Source organism: Mchenga conophoros, linkage group LG1, assembly GCF_057382185.1.
Source record: "Mchenga conophoros isolate Kocher_MC1m ecotype Shallow Benthic linkage group LG1, M_conophoros_male_GT1.1, whole genome shotgun sequence".
NCBI classification, from domain to species: Eukaryota; Metazoa; Chordata; class Actinopteri; order Cichliformes; family Cichlidae; genus Mchenga; species Mchenga conophoros.
The window spans coordinates 19317384-19337877 of NC_140526.1; the positions used below are offsets into that span (position 1 = coordinate 19317384).

At 40.1% G+C, this 20494-nt stretch overlaps 3 protein-coding genes across 4 annotated transcripts; 1 reads left to right on the forward strand and 2 right to left on the reverse strand.

Moving 5' to 3' along the window:
• Nucleotides 1-181: 181 nt before the first annotated feature.
• On the reverse strand, nt 182-6383 carry LOC146583261 (uncharacterized). Its single transcript, XM_085269221.1, has 2 exons — nt 6065-6383; nt 182-5963 (listed from the first exon to the last, which is right to left on the reverse strand). The coding sequence occupies exon 2, from the start codon at nt 5340-5342 to the stop codon at nt 495-497; it is 4848 nt and encodes a 1615-aa protein (XP_085125347.1). The 5' UTR covers nt 5343-5963; nt 6065-6383; the 3' UTR covers nt 182-494.
• A 3173-nt stretch (nt 6384-9556) lies between these two features.
• On the forward strand, nt 9557-16427 carry tex9 (testis expressed 9). Its single transcript, XM_085269256.1, has 12 exons — nt 9557-9697; nt 10388-10521; nt 10839-10902; nt 11040-11116; nt 11245-11290; nt 12277-12359; nt 12490-12641; nt 12880-12971; nt 13178-13351; nt 13479-13613; nt 15892-16026; nt 16108-16427. Exons 1-12 carry the CDS (start codon nt 9572-9574, stop codon nt 16180-16182), a joined length of 1293 nt encoding a protein of 430 aa, XP_085125382.1. The 5' UTR covers nt 9557-9571; the 3' UTR covers nt 16183-16427.
• A 40-nt stretch (nt 16428-16467) lies between these two features.
• Nucleotides 16468-20306, reverse strand: mns1 (meiosis-specific nuclear structural 1). Of its 2 annotated transcripts, none has more exons than XM_085269234.1 (10): nt 20105-20306; nt 19777-20034; nt 18476-18603; nt 18253-18355; nt 17848-18077; nt 17481-17697; nt 17296-17403; nt 16902-17159; nt 16690-16815; nt 16468-16606 (listed from the first exon to the last, which is right to left on the reverse strand). In XM_085269234.1, the coding sequence occupies exons 1-10, from the start codon at nt 20105-20107 to the stop codon at nt 16496-16498; spliced, it is 1542 nt and encodes a 513-aa protein (XP_085125360.1). In that variant the 5' UTR covers nt 20108-20306; the 3' UTR covers nt 16468-16495. The 2 variants fall into 2 exon arrangements, with proteins under 2 accessions (XP_085125360.1, XP_085125370.1); XM_085269244.1 differs by having other exon boundaries at nt 19777-19986; nt 20105-20304.
• Nucleotides 20307-20494: the final 188 nt, after the last annotated feature.

Genomic DNA, 20494 nt, shown 5'->3' on the forward strand with positions numbered 1-20494 from the left:
ATAAAAGTACAGAATGACCAACATAAATATTACAAATAAACATTTAAACCCAAGTTAACAAATACGCGATAAACAAACACAGTTAACGTACCTCGCTGGCTGCACGTAACCGTGAGGGAATGAGTCCGCTTCAGGAACAAAACTTAACAAAAATAATTCCCAATTTCTTCTTCTTTGCAGCTTTCTTTTACTTTAAACTGCTTATTTATTCCTTCTTCTGCCTTAGTTAACTTATTAACTTAGCTTCTTGCACATGCTTTTTACTTCCCTTTACGTCACTTAAAAAGGCCTGTGTGCAACACAGAATGAACCTTAGTTCCTACCCCAAAAGGAACAATAAATAAAGAAAATAAATAACATAAATGAACACAATAAATTAAACAAACTGACATAATTTACATTTATGGCAGTTAAACTCCCACCAAATCTCAACTTGAGATTTCTTCACAGATTTGCATCTTCAAGTTATAAGCATTTAGTTTAACACATGCTTATTATTTGTCTTTGGATTTTACGTCCTTGGATTGCTGTAAATTCTTGATTTCACTGCTGAATACTTCTGTTTGGACCAATCTGATTAGGAAAAGTTCAGCTTGTTGTCTTTCCTCAACACTTGTACTTCCATTGAGTTTGGGACTAAGACCCTTAACTTGCTTAGCATGACGTTTAAGACAAGCAATAGCCTTAACAACTCTTTTCCAGTCAGAAAACTTAGTCAGGCGGTCCAACAATGTTCTATTTATCCTTGCGCTGGTGTTGAGCACCTGAGCCCTTCGAAGTTCTGGATCAGTATCACTAACCTCTCCCACCTTAGCATCTCTTGTGGGTAGCTCCCTTTCCCACAGAAAGTCTGGGCCAGTGAACCAATTTGAAGCAACGAGCCGATCTGCCGATAACCCTCTCGAAGCATGGTCCGCCGGATTGTCTTCGGACTGCACATGATACCACTGGTTGACATCTGTGGTGGCTTTGATTCTCTGGATCCTATTTGCCACGAAAACATGAAAGCGTCTGGCATCATTATTAATGTACCCGAGAACAACCTTTGAATCAGTCCAATAATATTCCTTAAGGTTGTCTATTTCGAGCTCATGTTTTAAGATGGCACCCATCTTCGCAGCAACCACTGCTGCAGACAACTCAAGCCTTGGAACTGTTGTGACCTTAGTGGGGGCAACACGTGCTTTCCCCATGACAAGTGAGCAGTGTACGCTGCCATTAGAGTCCACTGCTCTTAGATAAGTGCACTCCCCATAACCTGTGAAGCTAGCATCTGAGAAGTGATGTAACTCGTACTGCTTGACATCTATGAAGCTTGCTGGTATGTAGCACCTCTTAATCTTTACTTGACACAAGTTATGGAGATCTTGTAACCATGACTGCCACTGTGATCTGCACTCCTCTGAAAGTGGTTCATCCCAACTAGCTTTCTCTCGACTCAACTGTTGCAAGATCAACTTCCCACGCAAAACAAACGGTGCTACGAAACCCAAAGGATCGTAGATGGAAGCTACTGTGGATAGCACTCCCCTTCTCGTCATTGGGTGTTTCTTGACAGTTACTCTGAACTGAAAGTCATCAGAGGATACGCACCATTGCACGCCCAGTGCTCTTTCTAGGAGTGGCTCCCCTAAATCTATGTCCAGTTCTTTGACACTGTCTGCACACTCTTCCTTTGGTATTGACTCCAATACCTTCTTGCTGCTGGAAATGAACTTGTGTAGTCTAAGCTTGCCTGTGCTGCAAAGCTCTCTTGCTTCCTTGATCAGCTTGATTGCCTCAGCATCAGACCTTACACTCACCAGTCCATCATCAACATAAAAATTTCTTCGGATGAACTTGACAGTGCTTTGGTTAAATCGATCTTGACCTTCTGTGGCTAGATGTTTAAGTCCAAAATTGGCACAGCCAGGTGAGGAAGCTGCTCCAAACAAATGGACTTTCATCCGAAAAACTGATGGCGGAGACTCAAGATCACCATTCTCCCACCATAAGAACCTCAAGTAGTCTTGGTCTTCAGGCTTTACATGGAATTGATGAAACATTCGTTCCACATCACACATAATAGCGACTGGGCCCTTTCGAAATCTACAAAGAACTCCCACCAAGGTGTTTGTGAGCTCTGGCCCTGTAAGAAGGTAGTCATTCAATGACATGTCTTGAAATCTTGCCGAGCAATCAAAGACCACTCGCAGTTTCTCTGGCTTTTGAGGGTGGTATACGCCATGGTGGGGAATATACCAAGCTGATCGTTTATCAAGCTCCTTTTCTGGGACCTTTTCTGCTTCACCACGACTGATAATGTCTTCCATGAAGTTCATGTAGTCTCTCCGATATTTCTGGTCTCTCTTGAGCTTCTTTTCCAAGCACATGAGGCGTTGAACAGCACTTGGCTTGTTATTTGGTAGCTCTGGCCTGCTCTGTTTAAAAGGCAGAGGCATTTCAAGATGTCCGTCTTCTTTGTGCTTAATTTCTTCTTTCATTTTAGTCAAAAACCGGAGATCTTCTTGCAAGAGATTTGTCTCTTCTCCAAGCCTTTCACTGAAGTCAGATTCCAGCACCTTAAGTATGTCTTCTGGAGCAGTCATCTCCTTAATTCTTGTTTTGCAAACATAATGAACTTCGCTCTTCAACTTACTTGTTACTTTGGGTTCAGGGGTCACTTGCTTTACAATGATGCGGTGACTTACTCCTATTGCATCACTGTAGTGTTCACCTGGATCACCATAGCTCACTATGCTCCAGCCTACGTCAGTTTTCTGTGCGAAGGGCTGGTTGTCCTCACCACATACAACTTCTCTAGGCATTAGTGCTTGTGGACAGTTATACCCGATAAGAAGACCGATTTCACATTTCTTCGGCGGGGCAATGTGTTCCGCAAGATGCTCTAAATGAGGCCATGCCTTTGCAGTCTCTGGTGTTGGAATGTGTGTACGATTGGCAGGTATGAATTCACGAGTGTAGACCGTTGGCACTGTGATCTTCTTAGAAGAAGATAACCCTCTTATTTGTAGACCTTTGAGTCTTTTGCATGGTACAATTGTCTCCTTGGAAGACATTGTAGACAGCTTCAACTTGACTGGCTCTGCATTAACATCAAGAGCATCTACCACTTCTTCAAGAATGAATGAAGAATCACTTTGTGAATCTAACAGAGCATAGACAAGGACTTCTTTGTTTGAATCACTTGGCATTGATGCATAAACAGGAACTATTGCTGAAGTCTGAGCACTGTTACCATCATGCACAACTCTATTGGATGTGGTTTCGTGAGTGGTGTCTTGCGGCGATTGTGGCTTTCTTTCTTTACTGCAACTTGTCTCGTCATTTTCCTTTTGCTTTGAGCGACCCTCATGTAAGCATGTGGGGTGGCGCTTTGAGCAGGTGTCGCAGACCATCCGGTTGCTGCAATGCTTCGATTGATGGCCAGGACTCAAACAGCCAAAGCACAGTTTCTCACCTTGTATGAACTTCACTCTGTCAGCAACTGGCCTTGCAGTTAGTCTACGGCACTTGTGCAAGACATGCCCTGTTTTCTTACAAAACATACATGTGCTTATGCTCTTCTCAGTGGTGTTAGTTGTAAAAATCCTTGCATTTGCTGCTTGGTTCTTAGAGGTCACTACATTCTGAGGTTTAGATCTTGTCCTTTCTGGCTCCCCTTGCCGCAAAGCATAGTAAGATGTAACAGGGTTACAAGCAATACTAGCCTCCAAAGTCAGGAAAGTTACGAAATACTTGAAATCTGGGAACCTTCCATGCTCCAGCTGATACTGTGTGGCTTTTCGGTTCCATCTGCTGCTTAACCAATCAGGCAACTTGGCTGTCAGTTTTTGGTTTTCAATGCCATCATCAAGAATACGCAGACTCTCATTGTGAGCCATGGCACATTCACAACTGCGTAAAAAGTCCACAAATTTCCTTAAGTCAGCGCTCTCTCTTGATGCTATCTTTGGCCAGGCATGTAATTTGTCTCGGCAGGCTTTGGCAATCATAAAAGGCTGGCCGTATCGCTCATTGAGGAGTTCCCATGCAGCAACATATGCAGTATCTGAACCAATCAGAAAATAACCTTCTAATGCCTCTCTAGCTGCTCCTCCAACATATTTCTGGAGGAAGAATATTTTCTCCGAGCTTGGAATGTTTTTCTTTTCAATAAGAGTTTGGAAGGATGACTTCCAATGATTAAACTTGAGTGGATCACCACTAAAAACTGTGGGCTCTGGAATGGGTAGCCTATTTGCTGATATAGCCTCAGCTAAGACCTTCACGAGCTCTCCTGTGCTATCGTGGAGCACATGTGTTAGCACTGCATCCTTTGGTGGTTGTGAGTGCTGGTCCTCAGGCTTCACCTGATTGAGTGGCTGCATAACCTTATGTAGATCCAGGCTCTGTGCAGCATTCCCTTGGGCTGGACTGAGCTCACTCTCATCATATACTTGAAGCCTTGCTTTGGCTGCATTCAGCCTTTTCAAATTTTCCAAACGCTCAAGTTCTCTCTTTAGGTTTTCTACAGACCTTCTTCTTGCAGCATTCTCTTCTTGCTGTTTCTTTAAGAGAGCAGCCTCTTGTTTCTCTCTTACTAGCCTACGTTCAGTTTCTTCCCTTTCTCCTTCAAGACGACGAGCTAATGCTGCTGCTTCTTGGTCTGCAATGATCAACCTCTCTTCAGCTTCAAGGTTTTGCAGTTTCTCTTCGTGGCCCTCTTGTTCAGCCATAATCTGCAGTACAGCCTGTGTAGCTGCATACTCGGCAGCAGCTTCTTGTCTTCTAAGTGAAGATACGTTTGAGTGAATAGAAGAAGCTTTAGAACCATTAGAGGCAGGAAGTGAAACACTGGAGGCTGACGATGAGAATACAGAACTATTATCTGGCCAAATCAACTCCTCCGCTGTTCCCTGCATTTCAGATTGAGCATTTTGTACTACAGTCTTTGTGATCGAGATGCAGTTATCCATCTTGCGACGCATGTCATGGGCTGGTTGATCAATTCTTCTGTAATCATCATAAGCAATGTTCAACTCAGATAATTCCCTTTGAATACTGGTGATGTGTTCTTGTAGGATGTCACTAGGATCCTGTTTTAATACAGATCTTTTAGCTACCTTAATCAGAGCTTTCCATCGTTCATATTTGCTGTCAAAGCGAAGCAATAGCCCTTTGATTTGCTCTTTCTGAAACTCTTTTCCTTTTTCTGTTAATGTTCGGGCTCTTTCACTTCTACGAGGCTCTTCAGGTGGTGCTATATTTTGCCCGATATTTGATTCACCTGTCTGTTCTAACTCAGTCTCTTCTTCCGGAGCAGCTACTGCACCCTGAGCTTCTTTACTTGTATGTGACATTTTGATTATTTAGACACAGATATACACAGGCAGCATAGAAGAGCAAGCTGCAACAACATTTGTGAATACTGAAAGAATGAGCTTAACTAAATGAAGTCACTCTCATTCAAATTAGCCCATACATGTAGAATATTACAGAGTAAGTACACTTAACAGAGTTCTTAAAAGACACTGAACCATAAATACAAACTGAATTTCTGTCAAAATGTACAAAGTTTACTTCTGCCCTTTCAGAGCCAACTATAATTATTCAGCTGAACATGAATTTACATCTCTTACGTAAATGCACATTCATATACGTGAAACAGCGTGGCTGCCAGGCTATACACAGTTCCTTTTAGTTTCCAACTCTTGTGTTACTTTTCAGACCAAAAACTTTAGAGTCTGGCTTATAGACTTCTTCATGAAAACCTTATGAACCTGTGTGTCCTAAACAGTGGCTTATCTGTGTTCCCGTCTTGATGAGCTGTCGAATTTGCGCTGATAGGGCGAGTCTGGGCAGGTCCGAGTTTGACTATCACTCCCTCCAGTTAATACACGACACCACGGTTCTTCATTCACAGATGGATTTATTCTTCTGTCACACTTCTCCTCAGAAACACCATAAAATCCACCGTCAAACTGTTATTACATAAAAGTACAGAATGACCAACATAAATATTACAAATAAACATTTAAACCCAAGTTAACAAATACGCGATAAACAAACACAGTTAACGTACCTCGCTGGCTGCACGTAACCGTGAGGGAATGAGTCCGCTTCAGGAACAAAACTTAACAAAAATAATTCCCAATTTCTTCTTCTTTGCAGCTTTCTTTTACTTTAAACTGCTTATTTATTCCTTCTTCTGCCTTAGTTAACTTATTAACTTAGCTTCTTGCACATGCTTTTTACTTCCCTTTACGTCACTTAAAAAGGCCTGTGTGCAACACAGAATGAACCTTAGTTCCTACCCCAAAAGGAACAATAAATAAAGAAAATAAATAACATAAATGAACACAATAAATTAAACAAACTGACATAATTTACATTTATGGCAGTTAAACCGACCTTTTCCTGGACCCTTTGTGACTTGCTTTCCAGTCCAATCCCCGGAATAGCTGTCCTCTCTGACCCGGACCAGATCGTTATTTAGTTTAACGTCTACGCTCACCTTTTGTTTATGAATATTTTGTGTAAACATTAAACATTATTCTTAAAATATACTTACGAGCAGAGGTGTGGACTCGAGTCACATGACTTGGACTCGAGTCAGACTCGAGTCATTAATTTTATGACTTTAGACTTGACTTGAAAAAATGTTCTAAGACTTGTGACTTGACTTGGACTTTTACACCAATGACTTGGGACTTGAATTGGACTTGAACCGGTTTACTTGAAAAGACTTGATATTTTACCCCAAATATAAAAATTTAACATGCATATTATATAGAGATTGAAAATGTGACGTCATTCACGGGTAGAACCGCAAAGGATTCTGGGAACTCGTGGCAAGCGGTACTAGCGCACGCAGGCTTTCAATTAAAATCAGTTACACAGCGATAAAAAGAAACACAAAAATGTCAAGAAGCTGTTGTATTATTAACTGCAATAGCCGGTCGCATGACAGCCACGGGAAGCCGACGGGTAAAGAGATCGGTTGTTATCGGATTACGTCGTTGAAGAGAAATTGTTCGAGCCATGTTTCCGAAGTAACAAAGATGCGACAGATGGCCTGGATTGCAGCCATTCAAAGATCACATATAACGTCCCAGAACACTCCAGCTCACAGGTTAGTCTGCTCCAAGCATTTACACGAAGGTCAGTCTTCTGTTGTAGTTATTACGTATTTTATCATAACATAATTGTTGATATAGGTTACAAGCAAGTCTGGCGCTGAACAGAAATGGTCGCGCTATGCTCCTTTATTTATTGTGCATAAATAGTGAATTGTCCTGACACAATATTGCGTTTCGCTTCTGTTATTATGGTACATTGACAAAAACGTATACTTTTATTCACAGGATAAAACAGGTTTTTTGTATCACTAATTGCCCAGTATGATTACAGCATACAGTATTATTGTCACTGCTACATTTCTGTGATGGGTACCAGAAATTATTTCCACTGCTAATTAATTACCGTTGAGCTCAAAGGTCCTATTAATAAACGGTTAACGAATGTGTATTTATGACGACGATTTGTGAGACTGGTAAACTTATGATACGTACGATGGTCTTTCGTTCTACATGGTGCATTTCAAGGTCCTGCACCCATCCGTCGGTAAACTGTACCTGGGCTTGTTGCAGTGACCTGAAGTTACTAAACTTCATGAGTGTATGCACTCACTCCAAGAACCGTATGATTATAAATATGCATATAAATATGCTACAACGAGATAGCTGACTTCATCTAACTAGCAAATGTTGTCCAGGCTACGTTGGTGATGCAGTTTTTTTTTCATATGTATGATATTTTTGTCATGCGATTTTAAAGCCGGTCCTACAACCGCATCCAAAAATAACATGCAGCTTATCTCAGAACTGTCGGTGAAAATTATTCTAGGTTTAATTGAGCTGCATTTTAAAGAGGTGCAATTTCACAATTTGTGTATATTTTCTAAGTTCACTATTTTGTCATGTGTTGAGAAAAACACAGATTTAAAAATTACATGGTCTAATATTTACATTTAGCATATAACTGCAACATTATTTTTTCGTTTTTTTTTTTTTTTTTAAAGACTCGAAAGGACTTGAAATTCAAAGTTTCAGACTTGTGACTTGACTCGGACTTTTACACCAGTGACTTGAGACTCGACTCTGACTTGCCTGACATTACTTGAGACTTGACTTGAGACTTGAGGATAAAGACTTGAGACTTACTTGAGACTTGCAAAACAATGACTTGGTCCCACCTCTGCTTACGAGCTGTTCGGCGTCTTGCGTTTGAGTCCTGTCACTCGTCTGAAACGGTCTCGGCCGTAACAGGAACAATGTTCAGTGTATATATTTTTGATGAATTTAAGAAGCTGAAAATTATTAAAGCTGAAAAAAAACTAGACCCTTTCATTCCATTGGCATAAACACAGCAAAAATGGTCAACAAAAAAAAAAGAGAAAGAAGTGGCCACAAATGGCCAGGATAGAGACCAGAGGATTAATGCGTAAAATGTATAAAAATATTATTAATTACAGGGTAATACATTACTGTTAATTGCAACTGTAAGCTTTTTATTTTGAAGTTACAAGTATAAACAATGCTGTTACATTTACACTGTAATTTTTTTTTACTATTGAACTATTGATTCTTAAATCAATGCAGTGAAATACATCAGCCCAATCATTGCAAACTTAGAAATCGGATGTCCTTGCAGAGCCATAACTCCATCTTGTACATCCGATTTCGACTGAAGCTGTCTGGTGAGGCTTGCTATGTCCATTTTGATTGTTAATGGTTAAAAATGTTCTTCTTTTACTGTTACTTTTTGTGGATGACAAGGTTTAATACAACTTAAAAAGACACACACACACACACACCAAAAAAAGTAACTCTGCCAGAGTGCCTATTTCTGATCACTTTTGCCGGTCCAAAGTCCGGATAAAGGAGGAGGGTTGGAATTATTGAAAACAGTAACAAGAGAAAAGAAAAAAATAATTTGTAGTTCTAAATATATTTCAAATGCTTTTAGGCTGTTTTTTTTTTTTTTTTTTAAATCACTCTGTCTCTTCCACGATGTTATTTCTCTCCTACAGCGTCTGTTACAATTACATAGGCAGGACCAATTATGCAAATTGGGCGATGACGTCACTTAGCTACTTCTAGCGACTTTTAGGACACCGATTATCCTTACTGAAGAGTTGACAACACTGCAAAAGACATTGCAGAGTGCAGAATGACTTTTGAGTTAGGTGTGGTTGGTGGCTATCTAACCAGTTATGTCTTCAAGGGAAGCCTCTGGGCCAAAATATTGCTTCTATACTTAGTTATTACAAAGACACGGACCGTATTCTGTCATTCAACCCTCTGATGTAATCACATTGAGTCTGCATGAAATAAAATGTTAACATATGACTAGGTTTCCTTTATGTGTATTAAAATGAATATTAAGTGTGAGTAAATGTTTTTTATATAACAAATAACTCAACAACTATCCGAGTACCCTTTTTTAAACATTATTTTTAGTATTTTAGCACAACGTCGATAAACAATGACTTGCTGTAATCGTTTAAAAATCTCCGTAATTGTCTTTCATGGGTTGCCGTACTGTGCCCGCGGTGTACCAGCTGTTGCTATGCAACCATTATCGCGTCGTTTCGGACTGCGACACGATGGCGGCAAGAAGTGCTGATAAAAAGGTCCAGCCCTTCATTTCGCAGGTTTGTAACATTACTTTTTCATGTTAATGTCTCTCAGACCATTAAGCTGAGCTTTTTAGTTGTGCCTCACCAAAATGTTTTACTAACTGAAGTAACTATGGCAACCGTTTCTGCTTCCGCCAACAGGAGCACTGACAAAGCAAAAAAAATACATACAAAAAAACAAAACAAAAAACACCAAAACATAACATCACAGTCTCATTCTTACTGTTGCACATCAAAGTTACAAAAAAGAGCCTTATAATATGGCATAGCCATGTTCTAGTGAACTGGATAACCTCTGATAGTGATAATATAAAATAATGCAGCACTTATAAAAAGAAATTAGAACAGCTAAGTACAGAACAAAGCAGGTAAACTAGCAAAAACAAGTACAAAAGGTGGAAAATAGTTAAATAGAAAAAAGTAGAATATAAGAGCTTAACGAGTATAAATCTAACAAATAAATGCTGGTATTGTTGTATCAGATGGAAAGTGAAATTTGTCCTTCAAAGGGTTTTGTATGGATGCTTGTTTGTGCCACTGATAAAACATTATTTCGACTCACTAACTGAAACTTCTGAGAAAATAACTCAAAGCTGAGAAAATAGCTTGAAATTTGAGTTATGTTAAAATAATAAGTCAAAGGAAAACTTTTTTTTCATAGCTGTTGATAACTCTCCTGTTATGTCATTTTTTGTTGATGCTTAGGTCAAGAAACGTCCATCCTCTACCAGTAAGGCTGAAAGGTCCAAAAGAGTTGAATTAAGGGCACAGTCAAAATCTGCTTCTGGTCAGGCAAAGAAGCACACAGATGAACTTTTAGCCAAAGAAGAAGAGTATAAGTAGGAGTTGTTCTCACACCTGCTTGCTTTATTTTTGTATATAGTAATTGCACTAACCCTTCTGATAATTTTAACATTGCATTTTAGTCTAAGTTGCTCATTTCTGTCAGAATAAGTTATATGTGGACTATTTCTTGCACTTGTTTAATCAGTAGTTCTTTAGGGCACTGACCAGTACTGGTTACCTATAATAATAAAAAAAAGTAACTCCAGATAGAGTGACCCACTTGTATCACCAACAATCCTGCAGTACTAAATTTCAACTTGTTAAAAGTTGTTTATATAAATCTGCTTATTCATTATTTTATTTCCAACAGACTCCTTAATGCAGAGCTGGAAGCCAAAACAGCAGATTTAGTTAGACAGGCTGAGCAACTTATGGTAAGTTATTAACAGGTTTGCATTCAATAATTGGAAGAAAAAAAATTTGTGAGCGCAGTAGCACTAAAAAAGTCAGATGAAAGAAGTTAAGAAGGGAGCATGCTTACTTTAAAGTCAAAACTCTGTGTTTATTTTAGAGAGAACAAAGTGAAGTTCTTTCAAAGCCTTTATCCAATGTCCTGCTCACAGACACTGAAGAAGAAGAGACGTCCAGGTAAAAGGTTTGATTTCCTTATCTCCGATCATTCGGATATATAATTTTAGCAAAACCTCCTTGAAAAGAAAGATATTTTTTTATATTCATGTACATTTGCATCTCTCTGTTTAACTTTTCACTTGCAGGATAACAAAGACTCACACATGTGCTGTGCAGCAGCCTGGTGTGAAGGTCTGTATCTCAGGCATTTTGCTCAGCAGTTTGTATTATTGTTGTGGACGTTTTCAGCTCTGTTCAGTTTTATTTTTTTTAGCAGAAGTTTAAAACAAGGTTTTTTATATTGGTATTTAAAGAAGAAAAAAGGCCCAGTACTATTAAAGAGAAACCCCATCAATCAGATGATCTCATATGAGCAGCACTTGTCTACTGTGGTAAGGAAAAACTCCCTTTTAGCAGGAATAGACCTCACGGAGGAGCAGCCAGTGGGGAGTGAAGAAAACTGCTTGGGCATCTTAGAAAACGCCCCTCAACCAAAGCTCTTAACAGCTTAGCATAGGGAGGCTTCAGGTTCACGTGAGCCAGCCCAATTAGCTTTATTCAAAAGTAAGGTTTTAAGGCCAATCTCAAAAGTAGAGAGACTGTCAGCTGGACTCAAACTGGGAGCTGGTTCCACAAGAGAGGGGCCTGATAACTAAAAGCTCTGCCTCCCATTCCACTTTTTTTTCTTTCTTTTCTATTTTTTTTATACCTTGGAAACAACAAGTAAGCAATCTGTGAGTGAAGTGTACGGCGGCCCTGAGAGGTCAAACACACAGTAACTTCATGGATGAACAAGTAAAGAACAGCAGCAGAAGTGATAAGATAACAGTAAAAAGCTAAAAGCAAACATCGATGGACAGCATTATATGAATCTTGTTGAAACCCCACGACACAAAACATAATCCTCCATTTCTTTGAAGTATGTCTCAGTGCAATCCTCCAGATGTTTTGGTTTCCAGCACTTCTGCAGCTGTTCCATTACTTTATCGTCTCTTCAGATACACTTCTTTTGTGAATTTGCTTTTTTAGCTTTTGTGGCACATTTTTCTATTTGCTGGTGTTTTCTTAAGTTGCAGTGTTTTTGACCTCTCAGGGTCACCTTAGAAGTGTCCTGTTGGGGTAACAAGGTGCTGTAAGTTCTTTAAGGTCACTTCAGTATTTTTGTGTAATTCTTTTAGGAGGCGACCAAAAGAATTGTTGCATCAAGATCACAAAATATGCTGAGTGGAAAACAAGTGAAAGATCCCCACTTTAAAACTGGGTGAGTTTTATTTGTATATAATTTCTAAATCCATTTCAAGCCTTTCTGCTCATAAATCTTTTGTGAGATTTATTCTCCAGGAGGAATCACAGTTTACAGGTTTTCACGAAATTGTGCTTGATTGTTTCAGGAGCTCAGAGGATGATTTTGAAGCTGTAGAAGATTCTGCTAATTTATTCTTGGCAAAGACAATTCACAGCATGGAGGAGAAAATGAACAATGCTGTAGTTCATGAAAATGCTGTGGATGAAATACCTAACTTTGGAGACAATGTAGGATCAGGTAATGCTTATTTCACTTAAAAAATAATAAACCACATTTTTATTCAGTGGGAACAATGACTAAATAACATGTATAGTTTTCCACGAATAGGCTTTTTTCTGTCAGATGATTTTTGCCCCTTGAGAATCCCAAATGAAGGCCAAACTGGAGCTTTGAGATTATTTAATTCATGTGATAAGTTTCATATGCTTATATAGATTTTTTCACAAGCGTATAAATCAGATTGTTGTCGCTTAAGGAGTTTCAGAAGCTCAAATACGAGTCCTGAAGGCAAAACTCCGGATTATGCAAGAGGAACTGGACCAGATCTCATGTGAATATTACAAGAAGGTAATGTAAATATTTATATATACAACTATAAACAGAAATGTTGCTGCTGATGCCTTACATTAGAGAAACAAAAGTTACTTTGGTAAAATATATAGGGTTATTTGTCCTGATCCTTAGATCGTTTAACACAGCATGGATGTATTATTGTATCTGGATTGTTTTTTTCTACTGCTCAGACTGAAGTGTCTGAACTTGTGTCTCTGCAGGACGATGAAAACACAAAGCTTAGCGCAAAGATTAAGGAGCTGGAGGAGGATCGAGCCCGGCTGCAGAAGACCGTGAGCATTCAGCAGACACAAATCGAGAAGCACCGAGCTTTAGCCGCAGAGTCCAACAAAAAATGTGATGGACTTCAACTGGAAGTGTCTGGTTTGAGCAAGGTGTGTGTCGCCAACAGCTCAGAGCAAATTACTACTGCAACAATTTCTTTAAAACAAGCAGTAAAACTGGACAGCGTAATTCATCTGAGCTGCTGTTGTGTGTCACCTGTTTTTGTGCTCTGTGTAGGAGATAGAAAATCTGAATAGATCCCACAAACAAGCAGCAGCTGTCCACAGCACGGTAGAGGTCCGCCTGAACCGAGCTCTAGAGGAGGTGGAGAGGCTGAAGACTCAATTGAACAAAATGAAACAGGAGAAAAAGGTAACAGCATTAAAACAAAGATTCCTGTATAAACATGTCTGTGTTTTCTATGTTTGTCTTTATATCAGAAATACACACTAGTCAAAGAAATTAAAGGAATACTTTTTAATCAGAGTACAGCATCAAGTCAGTTAAACTTGTGGGATATTGATATGGTCAGTTAAGTAGCAGAGGGGGTTGTTAATCAGTTTCAGCTGTTTTGGTGTTAATAAAATGAACAGCAGATGCACTAGAAAGGGAACAATGAGACAACAGCCCAAGACAGTAATAGTTTTACAGGTGGAGGCTGCTGACATTTTTTACCTCTTCATCTTATCTGAGGGCTCTGCTCTGAGTCTGCATAATAAAGGGAGGATTTGTATGAATTCAATTCAATATAAAACAACTCTCTTACCAATTTGCTTTGTGTACAGGTCTATGGAGTGACAGTGGTGATTTTCCAGTGTCTGTACTGAATAACGCTACTTTAACCTTCATCTTGTGATAGCTTCTGTAACTATCTCTAAAGTTAACAGGTCAGTTTTGACCCGTGTCTTAAATCAGCCAAAGAAAATAGCCTCAGAACAGTAACCCTTGGAGGGTCTTAAGGACATTTATTGTCCTTAGGCACAAAGGTGGATGTCTTTTTAAGGACCCTCCAAGGGTTAATCATCCAGTGTGTTTGTTGCCTATCAGTTACCTTGTTAGGCTGCCTTATGTCTGACAATATTGGTTTTAATTTTTTTGGCATGGCCTTTCAGGTCCTTTCTCTCCTCAGCATACCTTTTGTTTCTATCTAAAAAAAATTGTAAATCAAACCTCAAGAGAATTTAGAAAAAAAAAGGTTATATTACCTACTATTACTGAGAAGTGTTATTGCCTATAGTAACACTTTCATATGGAAAGGAACAAAATATTCTTTAGCGGTCACCTGTGGCCCTGGGTTGAACCTCAGTGGAAGGAGCTGCACCCATCTCTCCTATACATCCTTGATGGGAGCAAGTATATCAGATGTTGCTCTAGTATGTCTGCTGTAAAATCTAAGGACTATAAAGGTCTGAAGCAACATTGTTGCCTGAAAAATAGTTCTGCCTGTCGATGCTTGGTCTCGCTGCTTCATCTGTACACTGCAGCAAGAAGGGCACCATTATAAGCATTCAGGTATTCCTCATCACTGTCATTCCAAATGTCACCGTGGACTTTTTTTCCTTCAAGGGCTGTGATAGCCATGATGACTTTTTTTAGTGACAATGGCATGAACAAATCAAAACACGAGCAGGTTCGCACCTGTGACCTCCTCATCAGATCTGTTTTTGTCCTCTGCTTGATAATCTATATTATCCTCCTCCTCAGAAAGAGGGTCATCCATATTGCTGTGCTGTTTTATGTCCTCAAAGAAATTATCCAGAGCTTTGCTTTTTATAACTCTTCTTAATTTTGCATGCCATTTGCATGCTGCAAACTTGTGATGTGTACTCTGCAAGTCACCAACTACACTGAGTTGGTCTTATATGACTTGCGTGTCTGTACATTTCTATCTGGATGACCATTTCAATGAAGCAGTAGGTATAAAAAGGGCTGTTTGTTCAGGGTAAGAGACAAACGGGAAAAGAGAGAAGCCCCTAACGTCGCTCTGACAGTGATTGAGATCAGTGTTTATGATTTTAGTTTTGGGTCTAATTATTGTTTTATAGTCTTATATTATCTGCTTCAATATCTATAATCAAGTAAAATGGAATATATATATATAATGTGTATGCAGGATATATAATGATTTTTGTTTTTTTCGAGTGGTCATGTTGGGCCGCCTGGATCAAAAATGCCAGGACAGATTTTTTTTTTCCAGTCCAGTCCTATTAAAAAGCAGACTTCCATTGCAGGTATAAACACTACCATCAAAATAAAACATTTGTTTAAAATACAGAGGTTTAAAACCGATAACAAAAACAAAATTCCAATATGTAATCATTAAATCTTGTTATAGAGACACAACAGCCACAAAGTGTCTTATATTTATTTGTATATCAGCTATTCTAATTAAAGAGGCATAGCAGAAAAACTTTTATAGACATGAATTCATAGGTGTAGTTAAAGATACAGAGAAAAAATATGAGTTAAGGTAATGCTATTATGTCCCTCACACCAACATCTTATTTTGAAGATCTTTCACATGTACATAGAACTGAATTTTAAGCCGCACACTAAAATATCTGCTCTGACAACTTCCGATTGCACAAACAAGGTGAGGTCCTGCTGAGCCTGCACTAATTTCTGCTTTTTGCCTTCTTTTATAAATAAGGACAAAATAACTGAGGAACATCAGAGTAAAGAAAATTTGCTGGCTGAAAACAAAATGCTAAAAAAGCAGAAAGCTGAACTCATCATGGCCTTCAAGAAACAACTGAAGCTAATCGACATTCTCAAAAGGCAAAAGGTACGAGTCATCATGTTACTCTGTTAGTGGATACTGTGCTTAGTTTTTAATCTTAAGGGTTTTTTTTTTGTGTGTGTGCAGATGCATTTTGAAGCTGCTAAGCTGCTGAGCTTCACAGAAGAAGAATTCATGAAGGCTCTAGACTGGGGGAAGTAATAACCACTGAATGTCTCCACTTCTATTTTTTAAAAGCTAAAAAGCTTAACAGTGGTCACTGTTATTTTAGGATACTTCTTTGTGTTGTAGGCCTCAGTTGTCTCTCAGAACATTGTCAGAAAAAATGATAAGTAGATTTGGTTTGTCTCTTCAGTTAAACATTGGCAGACTGAGTTGCCACGTCTGTTTGGAATGATGTTAACTCAGTGCCTGTCAGCACCTCTTAATAAAAATATGTCCCTGAATCGGTCCCTTGTATCTATACTTCTGTAACTCTACACTGCCCTCTAGTGGCAGATTGGAGGAGAAGCATCTAATCGTTGGCCTCCCAGCCATCATCAGAGAACGCATCAGCCTGACGTGTTTTAAAGTGTTTTCTGAAGTCTTCGTCTAAGTGTTCCAGGTCATCCTCCCGCAGCAAGCCCTGGAAACAAAACACAAGCGGTCATACATGTGTTTGATCTGAAGCTGCGTAAAATTATTTGTGACTCGTGTACCGCCTCACACCTTAGGCAAGTATCCAAGGAGTTGTGTCGCATGACGCTTCAGAAGCCTCTGCCTCTCTTCTTCAACGATCTGTCTCCGCAATGCCTCTTTCTGCTCCTCAATCGCTCTCTCTTTAGCCTCCAGCTCCTGGAAGAGCAATCAAAATATCACAAAGCACATCATTAAAAGTATACATTAAGATAAAAAAAATGATCAAAGAGAGTAATTTGCACCATGTCGGCCTCCTGCTGTCGTCTTCTGTCCTCTATTAGTTTCTCCACCTCACGTTTGTGTTCAAGCTGCTTCATGCGTCGTTTCTGGGCGTTCATCTGCTCTATACGGTCGTCCTCTGCGAACTTGGCCATCATCATCTTCCTGAAGGCCTCCTCTTCCTCTTTCTCAGCCTGCCTCCGCATCTCTTTGAAAGCCAGCTGCTCCTGGAAGGTCTGTTGCATCATCAGCCTCTGTCTGATTTTCTTCTCCATCTCCTCCTGTTACACAAAAGAGTAAGAGCGAGTGTCACACAGAGAATCAGACAAGCATTCACACCATACAGTCAATTCAAAATCGCAACATAACACACTCTTTTTCCTGTGGAAGGAAGCTGGGCAGAGTAAAGCTCCTTACGATTTCTCTCTGCCTGTTAGCCTCTTCTTGCTCTTCCAAATAAAGCTCCTGACGAACGCGCTCCATCTCTTCACGCTGCTGCTGCTCCTCCTCAATCTTCACGCAGAGCTGCAGAGGACAGAGACGTTAGTTACAGATGCACTCCGGCGTCGTCACCAAAGAGTTAAGAAGCCGAGAGTCTTCACCAATTTATGAAGATGCTCCTTCGCCTCTTCTCTCTCTTTGAGCTTGGCTATCCTGTCCTTCTCCATGTGCTGCTGCTGCATGGCAAACTCCATGATGCGCCGGTTCTCGGCCTCCATCCTTTCTCGCTCCATGCGCCTCCACTCGGCCTGCTGTCTCTTGAACTCTTCGATATGCTGCTGAGTGGCTCGGACTTTCTCCAGTTTCAGCTGCCGCTCTCTTTCAGGAAAACATTTCAAAAAGTCACTCATCCTGTGCTACCTCTGCATCCCGTTTAGAAGGAAGCTGTTGTCTGAGACACTTGCTATTGTTTTTTGCAGGTATTTTTTTAACTAACCATGAAGAGATTATGAATTAGTAGCGACTCACGTCTGATCCTCCTCGTAAATCTTCCTGACGATCTCGTCCACCATGAGCTTCTCTTTGAGGAATTCCTCATACGCTTCCTGTCTCCTGCGCTCCCTCTCCATGAGCTGCTGCTCCAGCTCTTTCTGATACTGCACCATCTCCTCCTGGCGCTTCTGCTGCAGCTTCTGCTGCTCAACGGCTACCCGCTCCCGGTCGCTCCTCATCTTGCGAGCGTAGTCTGCCTCTTCCCGCTAAAAGACACATCATATTTATACAACCTACAGACTTCAGAGCAGCCTTTGTATTCTTTGTACTTACCCAAAAGTAGTAGTTTTGGGTGGGGAGAGTTTTGGGTGTTTTCTGTTAAAATTTCCACACTTCAAGAGTATTTGTTATATTCAAAGAAAGTCTGCCCTCAGGACTCACCATTGTCTCAAACCTCATGGCCTCCTGCTCAGCAATCTGTGCGGCTCTGTCCTTGTTCAGGTACGCAGACTTCAGCTTCAACTCCAGCTCTCGAAGCTCCGTGCTGAAAAATACACAGAGAAAATATTTAACAGGCAGAAAGTGACAAATGTCAAATGTGTTTGTTTACTGACCCAGAGCCTCCAGTAAGTCAGGGTAACGAGGTCAGTGTGTGTGTGTGTACCTGTTCTCTTTGATATACTGCCTCATTTTCTCCTCTTTCTGCTTATCGTGGTTGATGCGGGCCAGCTCCCTGGCCATTCTCTCTTCCTGTTCAAGCTGCTTTTCCCGGTTAACTCGATCCTCCTCTACCTGCGAATCACATTTATTTATCACATTTAAAGCTCAGATAAGAGAAAAGTGTCAGAGGGATATTTTTTCAAAGTTTGGATCTAAAATCTGTAGTCAGTTATTGATTATGAAACAAAATAACTCCTGGCCACAAACATGTGCTGCTGTCTCTCTGTGATCTTTTGTTCTTTTTTTGTTCTTAGGGGGTAAATATCATATAATTTTAACTCAAGGATAAGACAAAGTGCCGCCTGATGCTCTAGGGGCTTGAGTCTGTGCCCAATAGGCACTGTTCCTGTCAGCACTGTCAGTATTGGCTTTTTAAGGATTAACTATACTAAAAACAAACTCAAAGAACAAGTTCTTCTAGTAATCAAGCAGAAATCTGGGAACAACCTTTGAATTTTCCAGTATGGCGAAGTATCAAGTCACAAGGCATTAAAATTAACATTTTTAGTTGAATTAACATTTTGGATCCATGGACAGTAAACTCCTCACATCTTAATCCGATCAAGACTTGGTCAATACTTTAAAAAGCATGTCTTATTTTGGACTGTAAAGAGTTTAGCTGCAAAGATACTGGTCTGATGTAAAATCAGAAATGGAAAATATATTAGATCTGAAATTGGAGACAAATTCCAATAGGTGAGGCTGAGATGGTCTGGACAGGTGCAGCGGAGGGACATTGGATATACTGGACAAAGGATGTTGAAGATGGAGCTGCTAAGAAGGAGGAAAAGAGGAAGATCTTAGGGGGAATTCATGGCTATAATTAAGGACGGAGGGTTGGTGCTATGGTGAGATAGGAGTTGATCCACTGTGGTGATGGGAACAGTGAAAGAAGAAGATTATATATGTAAATGGAGATGGTCTCAAAATCTCTTATTCTATGCCTTTATACTAGATGTATTCCATTACTTTATTTATGCTGCAAGGAAAAACAACTACTGCTTTATTTAGTTTCATTTGGATACTTTACATGCATTTTAATTAATTCCAGAAGAATTTTATTTAGTTTTTCATTTGAAGTATTTGCTATTATGCTGAAAGGATTTTTCTGATTAAAAATTTCACCAGATTTCAGAATGGATCCATCTCTCACCTGTAAAAGTGAAAACCAATATATTCAGAAAAATAAAACCGAATAGAGCGTGCTTAAATGTCAATTGTCACCCCCGAAACAGACACACAAACCTTGAGCAGTGCGCTCTCTATCTGCTTCTCCTTGAGCTCCTGCTGCACCTGTCGCAGGTACCTCCTCCTCTCGAAGCCCTCCTCCTCCCTCAGGCTGACCTGGACCTGCCGCTCTCTGTCCACCCGCTGGGCCTCCTGCTGCCGGTGCTGCTCCTGGACCCGCCGCTGAGCCATTAACCTCTGCTGGTGGCTGTACATCCTGTTACCACTCTGTGTCCACAACAATAACACGGGAGGAGAAAACACGTGACCAGAAACCTGCGTTATGTTAACTTTGAGGTCGTGAACTAGCAGCCAAGCTAACGTTAAATTCGCTTCTAGGATTTACCATGTTTGAGGTTCTTCTCCTGGATTCCCGCTTTCTCAACTCAAGCCTTTAACTTTCTTTAACGCAGAAAACTTCGAATGTACTGAAGCGAATGTTAATCCTCGGTGTTTCTGAGCGGGTCAGTAGCTGCCGCAGGTTACCTCGGTCAGTTGTTTAGCGTTTTGTTGTCCTGGGAACGCTTGGTCTTCCTAAACTGGGCCAATGAGTGAGCGTTGGCAGTGACGTCAGGCCCGGGAAACTCAAACCGGTTTCAGGATGGAGGATTGTTTCTAGGATACACGCCATGAATAACTGACGCACTTCTGAAGGCAGGTGAATGTTTATCACAGTGTTAACAATGTGTCTAATAAATTGTCAGAAGAAAATAACAATAGATTCCACGTTAATATT

What these genes read in the sequence shown, in the direction of transcription:
- tex9 (XM_085269256.1), top strand. Translation starts at nt 9,572, where the DNA reads ATGGGTTGCCGTACTGTGCCCGCGGTGTACCAGCTGTTGCTATGCAAC. An exon ending in TGCAGCAGCCTGGTGTGAAG is followed by an intron (nt 11,291 to 12,276) that starts GTCTGTATCTCA and finishes TAATTCTTTTAG; the next exon opens with GAGGCGACCAAAAGAATTGT. An exon ending in AAATGAAACAGGAGAAAAAG is followed by an intron (nt 13,614 to 15,891) that starts GTAACAGCATTA and finishes TTTATAAATAAG; the next exon opens with GACAAAATAACTGAGGAACA.
- LOC146583261 (XM_085269221.1), bottom strand. Translation starts at nt 5,342, where the DNA reads ATGTCACATACAAGTAAAGAAGCTCAGGGTGCAGTAGCTGCTCCGGAA.
- mns1 (XM_085269234.1), bottom strand. An exon ending in CAGTATATCAAAGAGAACAG is followed by an intron (nt 18,356 to 18,475) that starts GTACACACACAC and finishes TGTATTTTTCAG; the next exon opens with CACGGAGCTTCGAGAGCTGG. An exon ending in GACAGCAGGAGGCCGACATG is followed by an intron (nt 16,816 to 16,901) that starts GTGCAAATTACT and finishes TTGCTCTTCCAG; the next exon opens with GAGCTGGAGGCTAAAGAGAG.